The 27184-nt window shown below is 36.1% G+C and overlaps 1 protein-coding gene across 1 annotated transcript in view; it reads left to right on the top strand.

Annotated features, from left to right (window-relative positions):
- LOC139735507 (uncharacterized) overlaps window positions 1-26180 on the top strand; it is a 304162-nt gene extending 277982 nt beyond the window's left edge. The window contains exons 2-3 of the mRNA XM_071646264.1: window positions 18662-18973; window positions 25831-26180. Of these exons, the coding sequence (XP_071502365.1) occupies window positions 18662-18973; window positions 25831-26180 (662 nt within the window). The remainder of the gene's footprint in view (window positions 1-18661; window positions 18974-25830) is intronic.
- The last annotated feature ends 1004 nt before the right edge of the window (window positions 26181-27184 follow it).

Genomic DNA, 27184 nt, shown 5'->3' with positions numbered 1-27184 from the left:
TAGACTTTACTTTTTTTCCACGTTTATGGCAGCTGATTATCGGTAAATAAGTTTAGATTTTTTTTTTCAGTGTTGAGGTGTGGTCAGGAAAAACATCAATTTATCACTATTGTACTTTGAAATGTACAATGTACAGTGTGCATGTACATTGTACATATGCAATATGTGTACTGTTAAATACACTGTGTAGTCTTCATCATTTCATGTACAGTAAGAGCAAACAGCAAAGTGATAACAAATGGACTACGAGTAGTGTAATTTGAACATATGTATAATTTGTTCAAATTTAATCACTTTACTTCTTAAGCCTTCATTTTAAAAAACTTGGCCATGATGGTAGAACTGTTAATGTTGTACCAACTACCAAGGAAGTTTCAAAGAGCATCCGACTCCCAACTGTCAATAATGAGTTCAAAAAGTTGTCACTCTGGGAAGGACATTCAAAATAATTCCTCAGGTGTATACAAGTGTCTTTAAAGTTGGATATTCTGTGCCACCATGTACTCATAAGGAACTGAAATTAAATGTTCTATAGTTGATAAAATATTAGGCATATTTCAGTTGTTTCTCCATGCTCTTGAAATTCCTTCATTATACACTTTCATTTGTACATGTACATGTACAAGTACTGTAATATACAGCCTGTACAATACATTGACTGTATATTCATGATAGTTCATGATCATTGTTCAACAACAGTGCATCATTTCAAACAAAATACATTGTAATGTTTGACTCTGAATTTTGATGTCAGAGAAATAATTAGGTATGTCACATTTCAGTCTGATTACCATGTGTAGTAGACTCTCATTACACATCAAAAACACAGGATTAACACAAACTGGTTACAAGTTATGACAAAGAAATCTTCCTGGTCCCACTGTAGATTTTGTTTTTTCATTTGTTGTGTTTTACAACAATTCTTGGTAAAAAAAATTGCTTCGAAGTTCAAAAAAAGAAAATAAATTCATTGCTACACAGTTCAAACTGCAGGTACAAATGTTCATGTGCATTAACAGAACTAGTTTTATCAAAATGGGCCAAAGAACATACTGTACTTCTCATGAATGATTTTGTATGTAAAGAAAGTATTATGTAAACAAGTTCTTGGTAGTTGTACAACTCAAAAACATACTCTACACATGTGTACACTTTATGTACATGTATGCATAGATGAACATGCGATGTACAATTACATGTGCAGACAAACGGCATAACAGTTCAATTTTCAAACACCCACACAAACACCCAAAACACATAGCCCATCCCCACTTGGCATGGTCTGCATGTACATGTACGTGATGTACATGTAATCCACTACATCACAAAAACACAACCTTGAACTAAAATATTTCAACTTTTCCATAATTTTATCACTTGTAATTACGATATGTACCCATCAACATGTCCAATGAAATGAAAATATTCACGCCTAAAAAACAAAGTACAGTATGAAAAGTAGGTGTGTACTAATGTACATTGTACTTGCTTATGAATACAGTAAGAGCAAGGTACAATAATTGCAGTGATAAAAAGAAAATTATTGTACATGTAGCATGGAACTGCAAAAATTTAGGTACACCAGAAACCAATGTACCAACCACTCACCATTACAAACCCTAAGGAGGAAAAACACCCACAGTGGATTCTTGTTTTAAAACAATCATTTGAGTTCTCTAAAAAACAATTTTCAAAGCCCAAAGGTACAAGCTACATGTACACGTGTTTACGTAACATTTTTCAGTTTTAAAAAAAAAAATCTGAGCTGTACATGATTCTTCATGTTACCAGTATATAGATATCTGCTAAGGCCTGAAAATTGAGTGCTTTTAAAAAGTGGATATACAGTGTAATCATTTAGATCACTTGGGCATCCACACAAAACCGTACTGTGTACGCTGCTTACATCAACACCCAGGCCAGACGCAATGGTAGCTATCAGAACTCTGATTTCACCATCTGTTGCCAACATGCTGTCAACAATTTCCTTTTGGATATCAGTTTCCGTGTTCCGGTGGTACATATAAACTTATTAACATACCTGTGGCAACCTTCTGGAAGCAGTGCCATAAAGGTCGCATACACATTACTGCACATTTTTTTTATCATCCTTTCACAACATGCACCATGGGTCTTCAAGTCATCTGGCAGCCACTTGAACATTGTATCTGAATCTCTTGCAGCAGCCTTGACAACATGTTTTATATTTTGCTTGTCCGGCAACTGATTTACCCACACATAATTGCGAAGACCAAAGTTTTCGATGATACCGCTACGCACATCTCTGGTTGCAGTGGCTGTCAGGGCAACAGCGGGACTGACGACTTGAGTTTCGATCGTAATTCACTCAATTTTCCATACGCTGCTTGAAATGCTTTGGTGTCTCCAGATGCGGTCCCCCTATTTGAAAAAAAAAAAAAAACAGTCAGATAAAAAAAAAAAATTCTACATTGCACAAAAGTGATTTTGATAATGCCTGCAGTCTCTACATGATGCATATCGCATAGCCATAAGACTGCATAATTTTAATCTATAGATCAACAAGTATGAGTACATTTGCATACTGATGCATGTTCCTATTTGAGTTTTTTTATCAATGTACATGCACATGAAGAATTAGTCTGAGGGCCACATGTACAGCGTGTGTCACGATTGCTCCTCCGAGTAGAGGAGCAAAGCCGACGAGACACGGGCTGTGGCTCACAGACTAAAGCTATGAAAAGGCAGTAGGCCAATGTGTAATTGCATTTGTATGCGAGAAAGTTACAGTAGTTTGTACTGTACAAAACAATTACACCAGTGCAGTTACGGTGTTAACAATTTATCACAATTACACAGGATTTAACTCGTTACACCTAGGAACACTCACAAGAGTAGCACTGTAATAGTAGAAGCCCGAGATGTGTTTTACCCTACCCGGCCCAGAGGCCAGACAAAACTAACGACAATAACGTTACATTTAGCTTTACAATCATTTTTTGTTGTTCAACTACATATAGGGGCCTACAGTTACAGTTTGTAATTCAAGACAAGAGACACGTTATGAAAGTTGCCTTGACGAATCATTTTTAGAAACCGGATAGATCTAAAAGATTAGCTTACCGCTAGGTAGGCCGCTTGAGTCTTTGACTTTGTCACGCAGGCCAAGCAAGATCCATAGCCCTGGCCCTGCTCATCTGGTCCGAAATTAAAGACTTCAAAGGCATGACAACAAGAGCCACAGCTTTCGGAGAGTCTGGTCCATCATGTAAATCTGGTTTGCGAAGAATATCAACCCATAACGGTGCAGCTTGGAAGTTGGAACACCACACTATTGCCGAAACCAGTCGGCAGGGAGATAAACAAATCATGACCACGCACGGAGAAACGAGTACGTGTAGTAGGGACTTCTGCTGCTGCTCCCTGAAACCGCGACCGTCTACCGTCAACGAATCCAAGCTTCTCAGTTAGCACATTGCATTGAATGCTCTTCTCATTATCACTGTCAGAAAAGCGACGCGGAGACACTGATGTTGACATCCGTTGATCATGTAAACAAGATTTGGAGGAAATACTTGAAATGCTGCACAGATTTTGGTCGGAAAACGCAAGACTCCGAATCAATACGAAAAGCACATTGCACAAGCTGTATGCTGTACACGCGATCCGGGGGATCCCCGATCGAGAAGTAAAAGCCACCTCGAACTTGACATGTACGATAGGTCACGATGCTTTAAATGGGCGAATACTTTTTCTATCCGTATTTATCAATTTTTCATTTGTAATTTCTAAATTATTATTTTTTGTCGAAAAATAGATTTAAAATGTTGATAATTGTGATATTTATAATTTAATTTATAACAGTCATGGGAACGAGAAGAAGTTAGTCTTAATCTTACGCACGGTTTATGTACGTTCTAATTTCATTCTCCTCTTATGATCTCTAAGATAATATTTGAGCAATTTTTAATAAAAAGAAAAATAATTTTGACATTCCATTAATATATGTTGAGATTGATACATATATTGGCGTAAAATACGTATCTTATATTGCTAAATGCAATATACCTGTTTGCAATAAGACTATAAGATTAGAGATCGATCGACTTTTTTCGATCCCGCAAATTGCCTGCTGGATGCGATCTCATCGACCAATCAGGATGCTCTAAATGAATGAGGGAGTGGGGGTGGGGCCAATTTTTTCCGAAATATTTCGGGGAGACTTGGCAAACCAGACTGGACTGTTTTGGAGGTAGAGATGCGTGCGTGCGCGGCAAATTAATACAAGAGCGTACGGTGGGGCGTACGCGTGCTGTAGCGGTGTGTGCGCGCGGTAAATGATCACACAAAACAGTCCAGGCAGTGGACTATGGGTACATCTGCCAGGATCGCCTTCCTCATTAAAAATGTTCAACCCCTGCATTACTGGATTAACCCAACTACTTTTGGATCTTGAGGCGACTAAAAAGAAACGTACAGACTCTTTCTCAGGTCAAACACTTTCACTGATTTTGATTGTCATTATTTATCGTAATTATACACTGTATCTATTTTTTTTTTTTGGTGTGTTTCTACTTGTATTTTGGTATTTTTGTATCATTCTGGTATAGATATTAATTTTTCTGGTACACTGTGCGCTTAGAAACATCGGTATTAAGCGCCTTACAAATGTATTGTATTATTGTTATTATCATTATCTATTATCTATGAACATGAGTACTTACGAGTGAAGAAACAACAGTTGGTTTTGATATACTCCTTTATTACAGGTGATTGTACTCAGTATGCCTTTCAGAAAGTTCCTTCTTTAAATCGAGCGTGAAGAGGGATGCTTATCATACACAATTTGCAGATAGCACGTCTTCACAGTAAAGATTGTTTGAAAGAGACTTCCAAATGATTTTTCAGACTTTAACATAAAGAACTATAAGTTGGTTATACTGGATACAGAGTTTCAGAATTTATCATGATTGGGATGAGTAATAAATATGTTTTCAAAATTTATAACAAATCACAATGAGCAAGGATAATGACATGTCAGCCTCACTATCAGAATGCATGAGTAGGGGCCCAAGGAAGCAGAACAAAGGACAAAAGCATGCATAAACTATACGCATGTGAACTCGTAAAGCATGTGGTATTGTAATGGAATTACACTGCTACATTTTTGAAATATGTGAGGCTCTTATGTCATCATCCTTGTTCAGTGTAATTTGTTTTGGACTTTTCAGAGTATCAATTTCTCTTCTCAAGGGCAACAATGAATACATGAAGCTGTTCATTTATGTACTCCTTGATGTCAAATTACGAAAATCGTCTGGAATACCCCTTTAAGTGACGTGCTGCCGCAGTTGCTGCAATAAGTGCATATAATTATAATACTTTTTGTTGTCTGTTGAATAACCGGTAGAACAAATTCCAGAGGGGGAAAAAGTGAAGTTATTCCACAATATATTGCAGGTGCAGTATGTTGGTATAGTGTGAAGACATTCTCTTAAAGTCTGCTTAAAAAAGTGAGAAATTACGAATAAATGTGATGTTATTGCCATCTACATGTTACAGTTCGAAATCATTCTTCCTTCACTACGTCAGGCTTCCATACTAGAGGAATACAAAAAGGATATAACAAAATAGTGAGAGACCTATAAACTTCGATCCGAGTAGGACAATCCAACCGTCTCAAAGAGTTGATGCAAATCTCACATACTCTCAAAACCAAACTAACATGGACAAACTGTAGGCCTACCTGAGAGCCTGCACGCTGTGATCTCTTTACCCTTCCTGTGTCAGGGACTTTGGACAGTGTGTACAATGCTATGGGGTTTTCTGAGCCTATCGGTATTAAAAGCACGTGCACAAATTGTTAGTGTCCGAAATAATTTAGCTATACAAGCTACAGTATGTACAAATCGTCGCCAATTGTCAAGAAATATTTATTTTCTTCGAGCTTCTCTTTTTCAGCCTAAACAGCTTTCACTCTCACGTCAAGCGGTTGTGATGCATTAGTTTCAAGTATAAAATGGCAAAGACATTCATAGCGAAGAGCAGCCACGTCAATCAATGCATCCCGATAGTTCTCTCTCTCTCCCTTTTCCTCTCTCTCTCTGCTGTCTTTGTATGCCAGTTTTATCTCTTATAGTCCTATTTACATATCAATTTTTTCTATTCATTGAGCTTCTGATATCAAAGTATGTTGTATTGTTTTGGTTTTTTTATCATTAGAAGGTCCAACATTATGACAAGGGCTGTTTGTTCAGTAGGTCCATCCACTTTCATACAGTATGTATTTGAAGAGTTTGTTTTCAAAAACTGACAAGTCCATTTTTGAAGACTTTGAAGTACGGTCTCTATCATAAAGTACAAAATGATGCCTTTTAAATGATATATTGGTCACTACATATAAAGGTACATTTTTGAAGTTATGGTCAAAAGAAGCAAAACTTTTCTTATTATTCTCTTTATTTTTCTTGACCTTTAATCGCAAATATCTCCATTTGGCAAATACGGACTTATCGGTTTTTGCGAACAAACCCTTCATTTTTTTTGTTCTCCTAGGTGATTGATTACAATGTGTTCTTATTTCATTGATGTATCTAATTTCTCGCTATTGTTTTACAGAGTTTCTTTATTAATTTGCCTCTTTTAATATGAATGTATATGTTTTGCCGAAAATTTGAATAAATTTCTTTTGAATTGACTTGGAATCTTTAAAAAAAACTCGTATCATAATAATGCATGTCTAAAAATAATTATTAAAACTAATCTCGTAATGTTGTAAAGAAATTGATATCGTCTACTTCGAGGCAGTATGGTTAAAATAAATGGTTAAACATTTGCACATAGGTTATTCTTCAACCTATGCAAAGATTATGCTATGCCAATATCATGCCAAGACTGGTAATACCCCATCTACGGCGAATCAATGCCAGTCTGGTGAGTCTGTGTGTGTGAAAATGTGAAATGTGAGAATATGTGTAAAAAAAACAAACAACAAAAACAAAAACAAAAACCAAACAAACAAATAGCGGATTTCGTTGTTTTTTCTGCCCAACAAGGAAAAACGAAGTACAATGTATTTACATTCAGCTCTATTTGTCAACAACCGAGATATTCACCATTTTATATTTTTGCCAAAGCCCCTGGAAAATATATTCTTTTCAAAACTTCCTTCATTGTGTAATTTTAGTCTATCTAGCCACCAATTTTTCTGGAAAATATCATTTTGTGTTTTTGTTTCGTTTTTAAGTTATTGATGAAAATGTAGATACTTTGGGGAAACCCCCAGCAATTGACTGATTTCCCCAAGGAAAAACGCAGTACCTACAGCGGAATGACTAGGATTATTTTTACTCATTACCATTGTTAATCAATCAACCTAGAATACATGTTTATACATTCAAAATGTATATGTGACCCTGCACCTCAAAACAAACAAAAAGTCGCCAGACATGAATTTTTAGTTAAGACCATATTCTGAAAGAGCAGACTTTAATGTGTAACTCAAATCAAATAGACTCTCCTAACCTATCTAGATATTGGAAAGAAAGCACAAACTCAGGAAAAGTGTAAACTGAGAAAAGAGGCTCTGAAGTACAGTGTCTATTCAAGCGCTTAATCTTTACCAAACCGTGCTGTCTGTGCGATGAATGGGACAAAAAATAGGAAGTAAATCACCAGAGTAACAACAATGAAGGGATTATGAGATTAAAGTGAAATTAAGCATGCCTCATTAACATATTCTGTCCATAATTAATTCCAACTTTCAAAGCAGTAGCACTATCCTTTCAAAAGTTATTAGAGTTGAAAGTGAAGAGTGTGGACAAGGTTTTTCAGAAATGAAAAGGAGATTCTAAAGACACACCTAATCACTCTATTCTTCCAAAAATGTTAGAGATAACCTGCATAAAAAAAAGCACCTTCCTGCCCGTTTTATGATACCAAATTTTAGCATAATGTAAAAGAAGACCCGCTCTTTCAGAAAATATGAAAAAAGTCAAGTTCGGCTAGGTTGACCCATTTCACTTATTTTCAGTCCTCACGCAAAATCAGTGTGTGCGACTTTATGTTCGTTTTGAGGTGCACAGTCACATATTGAAAATAAATATGCATGTAAATTAATGGAGGGCGCCCTCTTTGAGCATGGACGCCCTCTCTTGTCAAGTAATGAATTTCCTTAAAATTCAATTCATTTTTTTTCAAATCATTTTATTTCCATACTTCTCATTTGTGGACACTATAACAGAAATCAAACAAGTTCTTTCACCTTGTAAACAATGTGCAAAACACAACAATATACATGGTGATAATACAGTAATTATATGTAATAACTGGTCAAATTTGAAATCGAGATGGGGTTGATCAAAGAAAAGTATAGCGGGACCTACATGAAAGCAAGCTTGTTTGGCTGTAAGCCCCGAGTAATCAGTGTTTGTGAAAAAAAAAAAAAACGGAGAACGGATAGTAGATAAGACCAGATGATGTAAGGGTGCTAAATAAGAAAAAAAAAAAAAAAACTTAAATGTGAACTATTACTGTGACCGAGATATCATTGGTTACAGGAGGACAACATGATTTGCATAATCATAAAGCCTACTTTGGTATATACATATGTACACTATAAACTGTTGTTGCATTAAAGCTATCGCCAGGATATGATCAGTAAGACACAAGAAGTAACATGTTAAGCTATCAAGCCATTTGGTGTCCGCCGTCAAGCTCTGTATAGAAAGTTAGAGAGAGAAAGAGGAAGAGAGGGAAGCGAAGTAGAATGTAGCAAGACTCAAAATGGAATCTGCAGCGTGTTGACAAGAATGTTTGATCGGACAATAACATGCCACAATATTACATAAGACATTACAATTATTCAGTTTCTGCAAGATATGCACTCAATAAAGACTCTTTGAATTTGCGTTTAAAGGAATATAAAGACAAGCAGCTTTTTATTTCGGGGGAGAGGTCATTCCAATATCTAGGGCCCGTATACATTATCGTTTTTTTAGCGAAAATTGTTCGAGTACGTGGAAGGTGAAATGCGTCACTTTGGCGGGTAGGATAATTATGAATCAAATAGTTTTTCCTGAACATGCGAGTGAAAACATCCGGTAACTCCTTGGTAGAAAATTTGTACATGAATATGCCGACGTTGTAACTAAATAAATCTGATGTTTTCAGTATCTTATTTTTGAAAAATAAATCATTCGTGTGGGACAAATATGCAACATGCTTGATATTTCTGATGGCACGTTTTTGAACACGGAGCAGTATGTCAAGAAGATTTCTAGGTGCATTCCCCCAAACAAGTATACCATAATTAAGGTACGGAGTAATCAAAGTAGAATAAAGATTAAGCAGGATTTGACTTGGAGAAACATTCTTCAGTTTATTAAGAACACCCGAATTTTTTGAAAGAATATTACTTAAATAACTGACGTGGGATTTCCAAGACAAATCACTGTCAATAAAAAGCCCTGGAATTTTTTTTTACTACTAACTTGATTTGATTCAGTTTCATTAAACTTAATGTTACAAGGAAGGGTTTTTAGACTGTTGCTAAAAAGCATACAGTGAGCTTTATCGATTAAGTGACAAATTATTGGCGTATATCCAAAATTGCACAGATTTAAGTTATTTATTCATTGTGTTAACAAGAGTATAAGGATCTCTGTGTGTTAAAAACAGATTGGAGTCGTCAGCAAAACATATAAAGGAAAGAATTGGCGAGGAACTAGGAAGATCGTTAATGTACAAAATAAACAATAGTGGGCCTAGTAAGGAGCCCTGTGGAACACCACATGAAATTAACTTTAACTGAGAATCACGACCATTTATACTCACAAATTGTCTTCTGTTTGATAAATAATCTCGAAACCAGTCCAAAGCCTTCCCACGTATACCATAATGTCGTAGCTTGTAAATCAGAATATCATGGTCAATTGTGTCGAAGGCCTTTGAAAAATCAAGAAAAACTCCAATAGTGTGGGAGACATCATCTATAGCATGTGCAACTTTATGGATAAAAGTGAGTAAGGCATGGGTCGTACTGTGGTTTTTCCTAAAACCAAACTGGGAGTTCACACTTTTCGAGAAATTTGTGTGTGCGCGTATATACCAACCTTTCAAGAAGTTTTGAAAATGAAGCTAACAAAGAAATAGGGCGATAATTTATCACAGATTCTTTTTGTCCTTTTTTAAAAATTGGTACAACTTTAGCTATTTTCATTTTTGTGGAACTATGCCAGTAGATAACGATAAATTAAACATGTGTGTTAATAGTGTAACTACTTCACTAATGATGTTTTTAAGGAGGAAATTGGTGATTCCGTCACATCCAGAGCTTTTCGTATTGTTCAAATTTTGCACGATATCTTTGATTTCTTCTTCAATGACTGGTTCGAAAAAAAGAGACTGCTGATTCTGGTCTTTTAAAAAGTAATAAAAATCAGTGTTTGAGTGTGGAATACTGCTGGCAAGATTAGGTCCTATGCTTACAAAGTATTCATTGAATACTTCTGCCACATCAGCTTGATCTTCAATATACTTATCATTATGGATAATATGCCTAGGGGGTTCAATGTTCTTTTTAGTGTTCAGCGCTTCATTTATCACCTTCCACGTACTCTTGATGTCATTTTTATACTTGATAAATAGCTTTGAAAAGTGCTTTCGTTTGGCTAAACGTATGGATGATGTAAGAACGTTGCGATAATGCACATACCGAGACCGAGTTCGACTGTTAGGATGAACAAGAAATTACACAAAAATAACTACGTGAAGGCTAAATACACTTTTTTTTATGCCTCCGCTCCGTTAGGGCACCAGAGGCATGATGTTTTCTAGTTGTCCGTTCAGCCGTCCGTCTGTCCGTCCATTCGTCCAAACATCCATCTGTCCGTCAGTTTTTCCGTCCGTCCGTCCATACGAGATTCTTGGAAACATGATGTATCTCAAGAACCCCATGGTAGATTTTCACCAAACTTGGCACAGAGATGCTCTACCAGGAATAAATGAATTTATTAGATTTTGGCCGAGACCCACCCAAGTTCAAAGGTCAAAGGTCAACGAACTTTGTCAAACAGGGCTATTTTCACACCGTAAACACTATATCTTGAGAACCCCTGAGTGAATTTTCATCAAACTCGATCTAACTTGTTAGACTTAAATATATTTTAGTCTAGACTAGATAGATCTAGATTCTAGTAGTAGGCCTACGAGTAGCCTATGAAAGCATACCAATCACATTACAGCGCACAGGCAGTAGTGTAGACATGTCCTAAGACCGGGGGGGGGGGGGGATCCTAGGATATAACGATAAGTCCAGGTTCTTCTCCCATAATTATGTATGCATGTATACACCATTTTACAACTACAAGTATACATGGTGCCCAATCCTCAACCTTGGGCCCTGGGGGTTGCATCCTCCATCCCCCCATTTATGCCCTGATTACAGAGCAGGCTTCATAACACTAACACATAGCAGAACGTTCTTGGAACGTGTTACTTTTTCAGATTGCACCTCAAACCTAAAAAGTAAAATATTCCCAGACCGATCTAGCTGTACGTGTTTAATATGAAGCTTGCCAGGGCTGTGATGTGATGCTACATGGCCTAGCCGCTAACTAGCATCTAGATCTAGATCTGTAACAAGTCTAGGCTAGAGTCTAGACCAAAATAAATTTACATCGGATGTCTGGACCTAGAGCGATCTAGACTAGTTTTTATATACCGTTTATTCTAAGCTGGCTAGGTACCAGGCTACACTAGTCTACAACCTCAGGCTATAGTATGTGCCCGATTCTGACAGAAAAAAAAAATAGCCTAACATTAGATAGTTAAGTCTATAAACAGTTACATGGAGTAGGCCTAGATAATTGAACATTGACACTAACGTTAGACTTAGGATTCTAAGTTTTAGTTTTAGACTTCTTAGTTTTACAAACAGGCATGCCCTAGGCCTATTCTAGTCCTAGATCTTACCAAAGAGGAGCACTCTTTAAAATTATAGGTGCATCGAGATACAAATTGTTCTTTTTGCCTTTGAATCTGCATGCGCCACTCTTTAAGTTATTCAAGTTTAAGTTAGACTACATGATACATCTGTCTAACTGTAACCTAAGAATCAGAGGCCATAGATCTAACAGTTAACGTTAGATCTACTCTAAGTCTAGTCTAGTGTAGTACTAATGACGTAAGTTAGATTTTTTTATGCAAGATGTGACTGCTTTTTATGCTAATAAACGTGCGTATTTCTTGTAACTTACAGGGAGGAAGAAGCAGCAACAATATATTATTGTTAAACAATTATCTACCTACGTCGCATTTTTTTTTTTTTACTTTCGGAATACGGACCCTGAAAATGCTGATTAAGTCTAACGTTAGAAAAGAGACGCAAGACTCAGATAACGTGGACTGTCTAGACAAGTCTTAACTTAGACTTAACGTTAGACTTTAGATCTAACGTTAGGCCAAACAGGTTATATAGGGTCTATCATAACCTGACGTTTGTCCAACCCAACACAAATAGATCTCACGGTAGGCCTATTGCCTTTCGCCGAAACTTTCGGATTCGGAGCCTGAGGAATTTTGACTAGGGTCTAGGCCTAACAAAGTTACTTCACAACAAGTAAATAAGTTATGATAAAAACGACATTGAAATAGTACGGAAGATGTTCGTCATCGTGGTAGAATCTGACCTGAAGTGTAAGAATAAAGCTGATCGTTTGTCACACGAAGCGAGGTAAACACAAGATATGTACTGTAGGGCCTTACCTTGTATGCATTTGCGTTTGTCACACGAAGCGAGGTAAACACAAATGTTTGCATTTTTTGTTTACCTCGCTTCGTGTGACAAACGATCAGCTTTATTTTTTCAATATTGAACTGGTTTTGAATAACCTACTCATTATCTGCAGATAAATTTTTCTTGAGGGCTAGGCTCACGAGTAAATTCCCCGCGACATTTTGTTTTAACCCAAGTACACACTGTACCGTAGACCTACATAACATGCTGACTAGCCGGGCCCTAGGCCCTGTGACTGTGCTGACTGCATGCTCTAGTTGCCAGGTCCCAACAGAGCAAAATCACCAACAGGCTTGTAAAAAATCTCCAAAAGCCATAAAAAAATCACCAAATTTGGAACAGCGTAGGTAAGGCTCCAATATTAAGACAACATTATATCAATAAACGTTTATCAAACACTCTGCGCGAGTCTCGGTGCAATTTTCCGCGCGCCGTAGTCACACACATTAAGTGCAAAATGTGTACGATGTGTATGGATATAATTTGTGTGTGTCGCTGTGACAAAAAAAAAGAAAAAAAGTAAGCACTATTTCAGCACCCGTCCCACTTCATCATGAATATTCATCAGGCAGTAGATACTGAAAGCAGAACGCTGGATACGTGCCATAGAATGTAATTGAACGAAATTCCAATAAAGAATACAAAAGAATAGTATTGTTACTAAGAGTCTACATTTATATTTGCCTTACGCTTTGATTTTCTTTAGGAACTCGTGGTATTGCTGGTAGTTTTACATAATGTTGGTCCTCCATGTGCATTTAACACTGGATGTAGGTACCCTATTATATCACAAAGGATAAACTGAGCAGTGCTTGCGAGGTTTCACGGTCCGCGCCACCGAAGACCAGGAACCTTCACGGTCACATACTTAACCCTCACACATCATCTTATGGACAATCTGTGATGTTAATCATCGGTTTATGAATTTGAAACAACACAAAAACCAAACACACACGCAAACAATTAGACACCCCCTCCCCCGCCCCCTACACACACACTCACAAACACACGACTTAAGTACAACAAAATATTACTGAGCTTCCATTTTGGTACTGATTTAACGACACCCGCTTTCACCAACACTCGTTATTCTTGGTGTCTGTTGTAAAAATGATAATAATTACAACAAGAATCGTCAAGATAAATACTTATAATTTGGTGTATATGCAATATCATATTATATGGTTTGGCCGGAAATGAAATTAAAAAAAATGAAAATGAAATAATTGATATAAGAGAGAGGTGGATTTCATCTAAGATTGTTATGGTCTACATTCTACTTTAATTTTCTTTATGAAGATAAGGACATAGATTATTCTCTAAATTTTAGGGTGATCATGGTCTTAATGACACAAACGAGTTACTCAAGTTATCTCTCCCACCACCCCCCCCCCCCCCGTTGTTATTTAGAGTTGGAAAGCATTTATATCTCATCTGTGGGTTAGAAGACAATGTGAGTGGTATTTTTATTGCATCTCTTTACGTGTGCCCTACCTGGCATGGTCTCAAATGGATGAGACTGAAATTAAAAATGAAAGGCTCCGCTTGATATGGTTTAGAGGCTTTTTTTGATCTTTCACATTCCGTTATACCTGTTCGTAAATTTCCACACGCAATTGGGACTGGCGTTATTGTTTCATGGAATTTCTAGAAATTCTATACTTTCCTCATGTTACATTTTCTACCACCTTAGATCGTCCACATTTTGTTAATTGGACATTTATTCAATGTAAGTCAGTATAATTGAGCAATAAATGATGTAGGTTACCATAAATTTATAACATCGTGCATTCATGTACAACTGACACGACTCTTAAAGGTGACAATGTGCACACTGTTTGTACGTGTGATTGATAAGGTTTATCTGTTTCTGTGTTAAGCACAAAGTCCATAATGGTATAGTGTATGAATTATGTTTATTCATCGCGTTAATTCAATCACCAAGACCTCATTTTCGTGGATGCCTTATCGTTTTACAAACTCATGTTTGAACACTTCTACATTGTATAGACACTGTAGACCTAGTCGGGGCGTATTACTTACACCTATATACTCAAATGCGATGGTTTTTCTGCGACTTATGATTTCAAATAAATAAGTGTCATCTTACTTGGATTAATTGCTGATAAGTTTGTATACTTTACATGCTTTATCGGAAAATCACTTTTTTCGCAAATATCAATCTAATAGACAATAGTCTTAAAAACAAAGCACACTTACACAAACAAACAAACAAGATATATGTCGAGTGCTATTAGACAAACAGACAGACAAACTTTTTAGTTCATAAATATTCTCCTCCTTGCTTCATTCAGTATCGACGAGACAATAATCTAGGATAACCTATGTCAAAATAACGCCATTTATTCGTGATGACAGTATGAATTTTAACAAATTTAATGAAGTTTGATAAACTATTCGAGACAAGCAGGGTTAGCCACAAATGTCTATCCAAGCTCAAACAATATTGCATTCGTCTGTTATCATAAACTGCATCAGTTATACTCTTTCGATTCATATCATAATTCTAATACTTATAGATTCACGTCAAACTCATACACAACCAAAGTGAAAACATACTAGAGAAAGAATTTTGTTTTGTGTTTGTTTGTATATATCCCTTTATTAGCCCTCTGAATTTTGCACATAAGTTCACATTATATGTATAGGGCATTGCAATAACGGATGATTTTGTTATTCCGAAGGTCCGTTATTCCAAACAAACAAATTCCGTATTTTACCATAGTCGCTGATCCCCAAATGAAATTGTGTTCGTTAATCTGATCATCAGGTAGCCTTATTGTAGAGGTTTGTTACTCAGAAGTGTCGCTGTTCTGATGGATATATTATTTGGAATTTCGAACTATATTGGTTCATTTTCGGATTAATACAATTTCGGAAACAGTGAAAGCACAAGAACACCCGACACATGTGTATGATTTGTGTCTGGGAGCAAGATTAAAGCTAACGTATTAGAAAGTGGTCTATTCATTCTTGTGTGTTACTTGCGTAGCGCAAAGTGTCCACATAAGCGCCCTTTTTTTTTTATTTCAAATTTGAGGTAATGATAATCGTGTGTGTGTGTGTGTGTGTGTGTGTATGCGTGTGAGCGTGTGATCATGCAGTGGAGCCCTTCCAAGAGGGTCATTCAAAGATAATGCTAAATACCCATATTTCAAAAAAGAAAAAAAAAAGATCAATGAGTCATACGCCGACGAGTCATACACCCTTAGACTCATTCAGCTCACAACCTAGACATAAGGTAAAACAGACCCATAAGCTAGACACTACATACGTAAATTCTAAGATGTAACGTCCAGCTCGTGTCCAGTTCTTTGGGCCTCATTTTAATAGTGTCTAACTCGTGGTCCTTATTTGCGTAGTGTCTAGTTTTTTGCATAGTATAGCTCATGGGCTTCATTGACATTAGTGTCGAGTTTGTGGTCTGTTTGACAATCGAGCTGTATCACTCATGGGTGTCGAGCTCGTGACGTACACCACTCGAAAGAACCCAATTTGTAACGTACTCATTACGGGAACTACACACATGAAACACTATGGCGCGTACTGTGGAATTTATCTTAACTGATACTCTAATATAACTGCAGCTGATGTCGGCCATGCACTGATCTGAAGACCGTATGATCATTCTCCAATTCTATTGTACAAGTCACACTCCCTAATTATCTTCAGGTTGGCCTTTGGCCGCGGTAAAAGAAAGCAGAAATAAAAGGCCAAATAAGAGTTTGTACGCATTGTTTAGAAATCATTATCAAAGGCGATACGAGCAGATAAAAAAAAAAAAAATGTACTCCTCACTGAACCTTAGACTCTGTCTCCAACGACCAAACAGTGCCAACAGAATGTTGTATGCTATATAATCTGGAAATATGAAATTTAACAACTTATGAATAGCAAGCAAACTTACGGCTGTGTCGCAGACAGGAGCGTCGCGTTTACTTCCACGCACTCACAGACGAACTGATTTTGTCCAGCAAGTGTTTATTATTTGGGATGTATTCCACTATTTTCATTTTTATATTATGAACATTGTGAGAACATTGTGATTGTATTTTAGGGCATTACAATCCAAACGTGTATTCACCTTATTCTTTATGAATCATCTCAGTTTCCAATACTACCAGGTATGGATAGAATATACGACCTCTTTCTCCTCTTGACACTGACTGCTACTATGTTCTGTGACCAGAATATAAAAGGTAAGTGCAACTTTGATTACGTTAATCTGAACTCAATTGAATCGTTGCCGAGCAATTACCATTATGATATATTGGTTGAAAACGAGAGATCCTTCAAGAAGAAGAAGAAGAAAAAAAAAAACTCTGAGAATGTCGTAAAACACTGTTGTTCGTTATTGCTGTATCTCTTTTCATTTCACACATGCCTGTTCACATGCCTTTTTTTTTTTCATTTCCAATCAATATACACAGATAATACACTTTAAATGATTATATATCTTGGAACATAATAATACATATTGGTTCTTAACAGAACTTAATGGAAATGAAAATTGAGGGGCTGCTAAAAAGCGAACTTGTACAGTGCAGTCCCCTCACTTACGTTACATTACTGCAATACATTATACATGGTTTTATAACACAATACAACGATACATGTACCGTACAAGCTAATCATTGGAAGTATACAGTTTTCATTCAATCGAATCGGATGGTAACATGAAGCATACGCTTTCACACATCACAGTTGTCATACACATACACTGGTATACACATACACATATACACATACACATATACATACACATACACATACACATACACACACACACACACATACACACACACACACACGCACAAACACACACACATGTATGCATCCACATACATTGTGCACACACTTAAACCATTTAGAAATTAGCCAAATAAAGACACAGCCTCGTGTCGTACACTTAAATAAGAAAGTTTCTTCAGTTCAACGTATCAAATTTAACTTAAACAATGAGTGTATTCACTTCAATTCTTAACAGGTATCAGTCCTAGATATAGGCCCACAACAATCTATTCAAGGTTACATGTTTATTGCGTTTGGGGCCTAAGAAAGTGGAAAAGAGGGATTATCCTCAAAGGGTTAATATCGTCAGCATAAGCTGCTAATTAAGGGGAACGATTAGAGTAGAATGTTTTTAAATGATTCTTAGGTAAACATTCATAGCTCTTTAACGGAGAATTATGCCATTATTGACTTTAATTAGGACTTACCTGTTACCATTTTAATAACGTCACAATTTTTTTCCCGAAAAAGAAATTGTTGAGGACACTGTTGGTTGATCTCAAAACGTGCAAGAGTAGAATCGTAACATGACTATGTGGTTATGATGTCATTTGTGTCGTACTATTCTTACATCTTATCTTTATGATCACCTTAAGCAAGTGGAGAGAGGAAAACAATTTTTGTAAATGTTCATAAGGGCAACACCGATTATTTTGATTGAAGCTATCGTTACCTAATATGTTTCATTGCTTCGGACAAAAATGTTTTAACTTCCACTTAAAGATAAAACTCAACTCATTCAAAGTTTTAAACCTTAAGTTACGTATGGGGAAGAAATTGCTCATCTATATAGCCTTTCCATTTTATGATTGAAAGCATAAGAAGAGCATTGAGTGAACAACTTTTTTGCTAGTTATACCAGACAAACTGGGTTATCAAAATAATATAAATATAATTTAACTAGGTTAAAAAGAAATAATCTGATGTCTTTGCTGCACCTCCCCCATTTTCGGGAGGGGGGGGGGGCGGCATGAAGACAGGCATCATGCATACAAATAGTGTAGAATAGAAAGTCATATGTATGAATTTCAATGCATGCATACAATCACGCGAACTCAAATTTCTGCCGTCTAGCGTCAGTGGTAGGCACTGCCCCCAACGTTCAAGGATGGAAAGGAGAAGATATCCTATTGCGGTGTGACATCAAGGAGGAGCCTCTCGTTGTGCAGTGGGTCAAGGAGGGCATCTTAAATCCCAAACAGAAGACGCTTAAGGCTGAATATGTCGATGGAAATATTGAGAGCTTGGAGGAACGGTTTGGTATCGACAAGAACTTTGGCCTCGTCATCAGCAGCTTGGAGGTGGCAGATGAAGGTCGTTACTATTGTCAGGTGCTGCTGAAGAACACCCAAAGTTTTGGAAATTCCACCATCATGACGATAAGCTGTAAGTAACATCTGTCTCTATTCATGTCATAATTAGTGGGAGGAAAAATATTGTTATGAATTAGGTTACCGGTAAATATGAAAAAAAGAAGAAGCTTTAGACACTCAAGCTAACTGAAAAGAAGGAAACGAAAGAACGACATGTCAGTGACAGTTTGTCACAATGTCATAGTGTCATATTGACTTTTAAAATAATGCTATCAGTTAAGCCAATTTCAAGAGTAATCGTGGCGATTGATACTTAGACTTATTACAATCAAACCTTTTGATTGAAAGAAATACAACATGACACGTAAAAGAAGTTGTTACTCAGAGCATGTGTACATTGTACATATTGTTCATTTTCTTACAAGCACACCTTCCTTTATTTTCTTGTTGATAAATCATTACATTGTTTATCTAATTTGCTACAACGACACATTTGAGACTGTTTTCGTGTCTCAAGTTTCACAGCAAACAGATAAATCAAGATAGTAGACACACACACTCACACACACACACACACAACTATATTATATAATGATTTTGTGTCAGAGGGTAAGATTTACATTTGAAGAGTTTGTTTGCAAAAACCAATAAGTCCGCATTTGCCAAATGGATATATTTGCGATTAAAGATCAAGAAAAATACAGAGAATAACAAGAAACATTTTGCTGCTTTTGACCATAACTTCAAAAATATACCTCTATATGTAGTGATCAATATGTCATTTAAAAGGTATTATTTTGTACTTTATGACAGAGATCGTACTTCAAAATCTTCAAAAATGGACTTATCGGTTTTTGCAAACAAACCCTTCATTTACAACAATTTCAGCAAAAGGACCTTGTCTTCTTCTTCTTTTTTTTTTTTTTTTTTTTTTTTTTTGGGGGGGGGGGGGGGCAATATTCCACATTGTAGTGTCAAGGCACTTGTCCTAATGACATTATCATTACGCCTTAAAACAAAATAGATGTAGACTGCGGACAGTTAGTGTGGGAACTTTCATTTCATTTCATTTCATTTTTATTTCATTCCGGCCAAAACATATAATATGACAATTTCATATAAACAAATTAAGTACAATGTAACTGTTACATTTTCAAATGAAATTTAGATACACGTCATTTGTTTACATGACTCAATAAACATACTAGTTGAAAAAATACATGGGCAAAATGTGACTGAATCATAAGAAAGAAAAGGTCGGAAATGGAGGGGACTGCTAAAAAGCCAAGCTTGTAGAATGCAGTCCCCTCGTGAGTCGTGAAAATTATAGTAATAATGCAACAAGACAATTTGACATAGTCCGCGGGAAACAGAAAATAAAACAAGTACGCACACAAAACGCACACACAGACAAAAACAAAGCTGCTCTCTTACATACGCGTGGAAAGAATGAATAGGAGGTCAAAGGCCAGAGGGGGACAGGAAGACAGAGGAAGAGAGAGAAAAGGGCAAAGGAGGAAGAGTTCAAGGGTCAATGCCAGGGCACATGAGACTTTGGTCTTACCAAGAAGTGGACTATCTATAAGTAATATATATAACAATTATGAAATAGATTAAACAAAGTAAAGACATTAACAGCAAAGAAATCAGTTAGCAACTTTCGAAATGCAAATCCCCAGTGATATAAGAATTAATAAACATTTTCTTTAATTTCAAAGTAAAAGTGTTAAAACTTAGAGATTCTTTTATGCTGCTGTCAAGGGAATTCCAAAATTTAGGTCCAGCGAAGGAGAAAATAGACTTTGCAAAATCGTCCTTGACAGTGGTAAATGGAATTCATTTATTTTTCTCGTGGGGTATGAATGCACAGTTTTATTTTGAATAAACATGGGATCAAACGCAAAAGGAAGGGAATTATTTATCAACTTGTACATAAACTGACCTAAATCCAAACAATACAAATCCTTAATTTTTAAGATATTATTTTGATAAAACAAATCGTTTCTATGTCATCTCCACGACTCTCTACAAATAATACGAAGAGCTTTTTTCTGCAATAATAATATTCTTTTTAGATATGAGGAGTAAGTGTTGCCTCAGGCGAGAATGCCATAGTTCAGATAGGGTAAAATTAAAGATGAATTTAACATTAATAGAACATTTTGGGGGAAATAAAATTTAACTTTATTGATTACGCCGACATTTCTAGAAATTGTACGGCAAATTGAATCAATATGCAAATTCCAGGTGAACTTATTATCAAGGATCAAACCTAAAAATCGAATTGAAGAAACTTCTACAACTACATTATCCAAATAAATGTTCTGAGATAACTTTTGCAAAGAATTACTAAAAAGCATACATTTAGTTTTTTGAAAATTGATTGATAATTTGTTGGCTCTAGTCCAGTAAAGTAACTTTTTTATCTCGATATTCATAGTATCAATCAATAAGACAGGATCAGAACTAGAAAAGAACACATTTGTATCATCAGCAAATAATAGAAAGGAAAGAATACTTGATGAATGTTCAATATCATTGATGTAAAGAACAAATAAAAGTGGACCAAGTAAACTTCCTTGCGGTACACCACAAGTGATATCATGCATAACAGATTTATGACCATTAATATAAACAAAATGTTTGCGATTAGTAAAGTAGCTCCTGAACCACTCCAAGGCCATGCCTCGAATACCATAATGGGATAATTTGTAAAGGAGTATTTTGTGGTCAATGGTATCGAAGGCCTTGGAGAAGTCCAGGAACACACCTATAGTATGATGAAATTTATCGATGGCTTTGAAGACTTTATCTAAGAAAGTAAGGACTACATGAGATGTGTTGTGTTCTTGCCGGAAACCAAACTGATTATTAGAAATAATGTTATGCTTATTAAGAAGATCCAAAAGTCTAAAATGTACAACTTTTTCCAGTAATTTAGAGATAATGGATAACAAAGATATTGGTCTATAATTACTGATGTCTTCCTTATCCCCTTTCTTAAAAATTGGAATAACCTTAGATACTTTCATAGCCTCGGGGACAACGCCATTACTTAAAGACAAATTAAGCACATGAACCCGAGGGTCAACAACAAACTCTATGATACTTTTTTTTTTAAAAACATTATCAATATTGTCATAACCAGCACTTTTTTTACTCTTTAAATTCCGAACTATATCAATTAGTTCGTTCCGGTGAGTGGGAGCAAAAAAAAAAAAACAGGAGCTGGGATTAGGCGTTTGTAAAAAATCAACAAATAACTTTTGAGATTTAGGAATCTTTTTAGCAAAAATTATTTCCTATTTGTGAAAAATATTGATTAAAAACATCAGCTATAAACCTTGAATCAATAATTGTAAGATCATTATGTTTGATTGTAGTAATACGGGATATTTCTTTGTTTCTATTAATGGCCGAATCAATAACTTTCCAAGTATTTTGGATATCATATTTAAAATAATGTATCTGATCACTGAAATATTTTCGCTTTGCACAACGCAAAATTTGAGTAAGAACATTCTTATATGAAATATATTTATGACGAGATTCCTCAGTACGTTTGATTTTATCAGCGTAATACAAATTATTTTTTCTGTTAATTGACCGCAACAAGGACTTAGATATCCACGGGAGTCTAGGGAATCTTTTATAATTACTTTTATTTTTCTTAACTAAAGGAACATACTTATCTAAAAGTAAATTCAATTTTCTCATAAATAAATCACAAGCATAATTTGGGTCCTCGGCATCATATACCTCAGACCAATCTACTGCATTAAAACCATCTTGCAACCTAGCTATATTATCTGGTGTAACTTTTCGAAAATACACTACAGAAGAATTCAAATTACGTTTGCAATTAAATGGAATATGAGTAAATATGGGGTAATGGTCGGACAAATCTGATAAAACAATGCCAGAAAAGGGTAATGGGTTAATATTGCAGAATATATTATCAATAAGTGTTGCTGAATGATTAGTTACTCTAGTTGGCTTTGTTATAAGGGGTAAAAAAGATGAGAACATCATGATATCTAATAAATTCTGAGCAGAATTTAATGTCTGAAACTTAAATAAGTCTACGTTAAAATCTCCCATAACATAACAATCTTTATTGTTAAAAATTGGATTTTGCAATAACGATTGCAGATAAGTAAAGAAATGTTGAACCTCAGAATTTGAAGGTCGGTACATGACTAATACAAGTATATTCCTAGAACCAGGCACGTTAATTTCAATAAAGAGTGATTCTACAGCTTCACTCATGCAGTTCAATCCACTATGAATAATATAATCAAGGTTTTACTTTATATACAGGGCAACTCCTCCGCCTTTCTTGTGCTGACGACTGTTTTCTATAAAATCATACCCGGGAAGAGAGAGCGTAGGCATAGAAGTCGGACTGATCCATGTTTCACTCAGACCAATTACAGAGAAAGATGATTTATGAATGTCATTCATGAAACAGCAAAAACTATCAAAATTACGATTCAAACTCCTTATATTGAGTTGCATCAACGAAAAACTTTGAGTTATTTCAGTTAAAGCTTTGAATTGATTGATTGTAAAATATTCAGAACTAAGATATTGTTCATTATTATCTTCACCAAAATGTACACTTTAAGTATGAAAATTAAAATCATGGCTTGCACAGAAACGTTTACTGTAGGATTCATTTGTTTCATGAGTTACCGAACCATGATTAAACATATCAAAAAAATCATCATTGTTTAGAGAGTAATAAGGAAAATTCACAACCTGTGACGTACTATCCATCATAAATAGATGGCATTACCATACTCGTTGATGGTAAGAACAAGAGTGCATTCAAGTGTATGAGGCAAAGACCCAGAGAGAAGTGCAGGAGGAACAGGGGCAGTAATATACGGTATGCAGGAGAGCCGCGCATCGACATTTTAAACTCGCAAGACAATATGACTAGACAAACACACGAAAAAATAAACAAAACAAGGAATACATTTTACACTTTGGTAGGAGTAGAAGTAATGAATATAAGCTACACACTCGACATTTAAGGAACTGCCGCCACTCGTTAAAATTGATGAGTGTCTGGAGGGTACAAATGCAGTGGAATACACTGGAATGTAATGTAAGCACCGTTATACAATACTCAAATCTGCGACTTTCTGCATAAGTCAGTCATAAATAATGTTTTAATACAAATCAGTCAGTTGTCTTACATTTGCATTTCGCATAATTGGATGTAAGTAACTGGTCCGTACGTTGTTTCCCCCAGCCGTTACCTGGCAACCGGGTGAATGCACCTGCAATAGTGTTGTTTTTGTACAGTGTATTTGCATTTGTACAGTGAACGAGGAGTCTTTCTATTTCTCTCTCTCTCTCTCTCTCTCTCCTGTTCTTTCTCACCATCTTTCATATTCGCTGTCCACTTCTTCTTTGTTTGTTTTTATTTCTTAGCATCACCTGTGTACATGACCATATATATTTTGTTGTGTAACTATTTGTGACCCGCTACAACAAAAAGGTCCTAAAGTCGCTGACGGCCGAGCCGAGAAAATCGTGTTTGAAATCACATCATCAAAATTGGTCAACACAATCGGATTTCTGTTTTTGGCATAATTTTGTAGTCTAATGTTTTGTCCACCATCTGCCAAAATTTCTAAGCTAAATGATCAAAGGAAAGGCAAGAAATTAGGGTTTTTCTGGGCCATGATTTTCCGACTTTCAATGTAAGAGAAACGTGTCCGAAGATTTGGATTTAGCGCCGCAGCTAGACTCCGCCCCTAGCAACGAGGGAGTGATCTTATTAGTCAGTGCGTGGCATCCTGATTACCGATTGGTCGTGCGTAGACCGCTGGCGCTAAGCTTGACTGAACATGGTGGAGGTCGCTAGGATCGTGCCTTCTATTGTCAGGCGGTAGAAACTGTCTCGCCTCCCCATGACCATGATTGCATCGGAAGGACAGCTTTGAAGACGTTTTTCTCGAAACTCTGATTTCCTCAACCACTTGACATGCGCTGATAAAATCATTGATATCTCCGCAACTGAGTACTTTTATGAGTTGTGCTATATATCAAATTAAAGTAGAAGAGTACGGAAATGATATCATGCCATTTTCGGAAAATTGTCCTCCCCGACTTTCGGATCATTTTGTTGTAGCGGGTCACATTTTGTTGTGCAAAACTAGTTTGTTTTTGTTGGAGTTAAGTAAGCCCATAGTTGGTTGAAACTGTTTATTCATTTATTTGTTAACGAGGTCCCAATATTAAGCTCGGCTTACTGGGTATCCAACTGTATGGCACCTTGACTTAAAAAAAAATATGTATATATATCATTATGTCTCCGCTTTTTGTCATAATGATTTGATTACCTGGCATGTGCAAAATAGGCCATGAATTATTATGAACCATGTGTTTATTTCTAAAAGTAATAAGAGTTGATTATGTTGTACCATACGGAAACAATTAAATGAAATAAAATGAAAATGAAATGTTCATTTATATTATAGATGTATGACTACACTATGAATAATTGTCCTTCCTTTCATTTTGTTACGCTGCTCTTTTTTTGCGTTCATGATATTACTTATACAATAAGTACATAAACAGTGATGTTGATATGAAGTCATTAAGCTATAGATTTAATCTTACTAAATTTTGAATTCAAATGTAGACAGGTGTGCATTATTTATTTTGTATCATCATCCATTTGTCATAATTGTATTTCATCATTCTAGTATTGTTCAGGTTGTAGTCTCATTTTTGTAAAATACCAAATCCAAAGAAAGAAAATAAAGCGAAAACAACTCTTCGTTACATCTAACCCTTAGTTACATCTCGGCATAGTATCAGGTGTTATCATGTCGTGTCAGTTATTTGCCGAGTAAAGATTGGGATACGTATATAACATATACGTCATTACAAAATAATGGTCTTATTTTCCAGCGATGGCGTCAGAACATACGATTGAAGAGTGTGCTGATAGAAGTCAATCTCATCAAAGCCGGTGTACATATCGATCTCCCTCCAACACCCCTTCCTTTACTCTAACGTGTGTCGTGAGTGGATTCAAACCTAACGTTTCCATGCTATGGACCGAAGAGTCGGGAAAGAGACTGATTTCAGTGGTTTCACGACAGAGAACACTTTCTGACCGCACATACGAGAGGTTCGAGACAATCACTGTTTCAGCCAATCACGGGACAGAGCAAACCTTCATGTGCGTGGCTGCCGGTGACTCGCTGAATGGAACGTCGACCCGAGAAATCACAGTTCTGCCTTCATCAGGTTCTTGAAATGTTGCCAATTTTAAGTTTTTGAATAATAACTTTCAAACTGAAACCAATGTTCTTATTGAGATTTGTAACGAGGAAGTATAATTCGATCATTCATATTTTGAGCAAAGTAATCTTTCCGCACAAAACATGTCCATTTCACTGGTCTCCAATTTACTGTAAAAACAAATCTATTCAAAAGAAATGTTAACCAATTCTAATGGATTACAAGTAGGAAAAGAAGAAGAGAACGAAGAAGAAGAAGAAGAAGATGATGATGAAACTTATGACAATTGACAGGGGGTACGTGTCACAAGTCCGACACCAACGAGCTATAATACAGCATGCACACTAGTCGCACAGTCCGTGATATCGACACTTCTTGGCAAGTATATGAAGGGCCATGAGTTTAGGTATATAAAAAAGGTCCACGAGTCCGACACCTATTATTCTATAATCATGCAGTATTGGTCTTATTAACCGCTTTTTTGTTTTTGTTTGTTTGTTTGTTTTCTTTTGTTTTGTTTGTTTTTGTTTGTTTTTGTTTTTTGGCTATGGCACGTGGGACTTGCAGGCCTTGTCTGCCAAGTGCCGGACTCATGACCTCTCTACCTATATAATGTCAAACTGGCAGGCTGAATGATTCTCGAGCCGTGTGACTCATGGACCTGGACCTTTTTTCAATGTGTAGCTTGTTGGCCGTATGACTCGTGGGTGTAGGTCTCGTATGATGACTTAATGAGAAGTGTGTCCTTTGAATAATTAGTTTTTATCATCATAATGATGATAATGTGACCGTGCATACCAGACCCAACAAAACGTCGCACCCCTTGCTTTTACATGAGAACTCCGATAAGGTTGAACAAGTAAAAAAACAAAACAAAACAAAAACCAAAAAAAAAAATCGATTTTAGGTTTTTATACTTTCTGCAAGAGCTAGTCCTCGTCATCGTCTAATTCTTAAGTTTGGGATCATAACATGAATGGGAAAGGGTTTTCCAGCAGATTTTCTACAACCCTTTCTT

Source organism: Diadema antillarum, unplaced genomic scaffold, assembly GCF_040938485.1.
Source record: "Diadema antillarum isolate AM-2024a unplaced genomic scaffold, OU_Dant_1.0 seq00000582_RagTag, whole genome shotgun sequence".
NCBI classification, from domain to species: domain Eukaryota; kingdom Metazoa; phylum Echinodermata; class Echinoidea; order Diadematoida; family Diadematidae; genus Diadema; species Diadema antillarum.
This window is presented reverse-complemented; position numbering and strand designations above follow the sequence as displayed.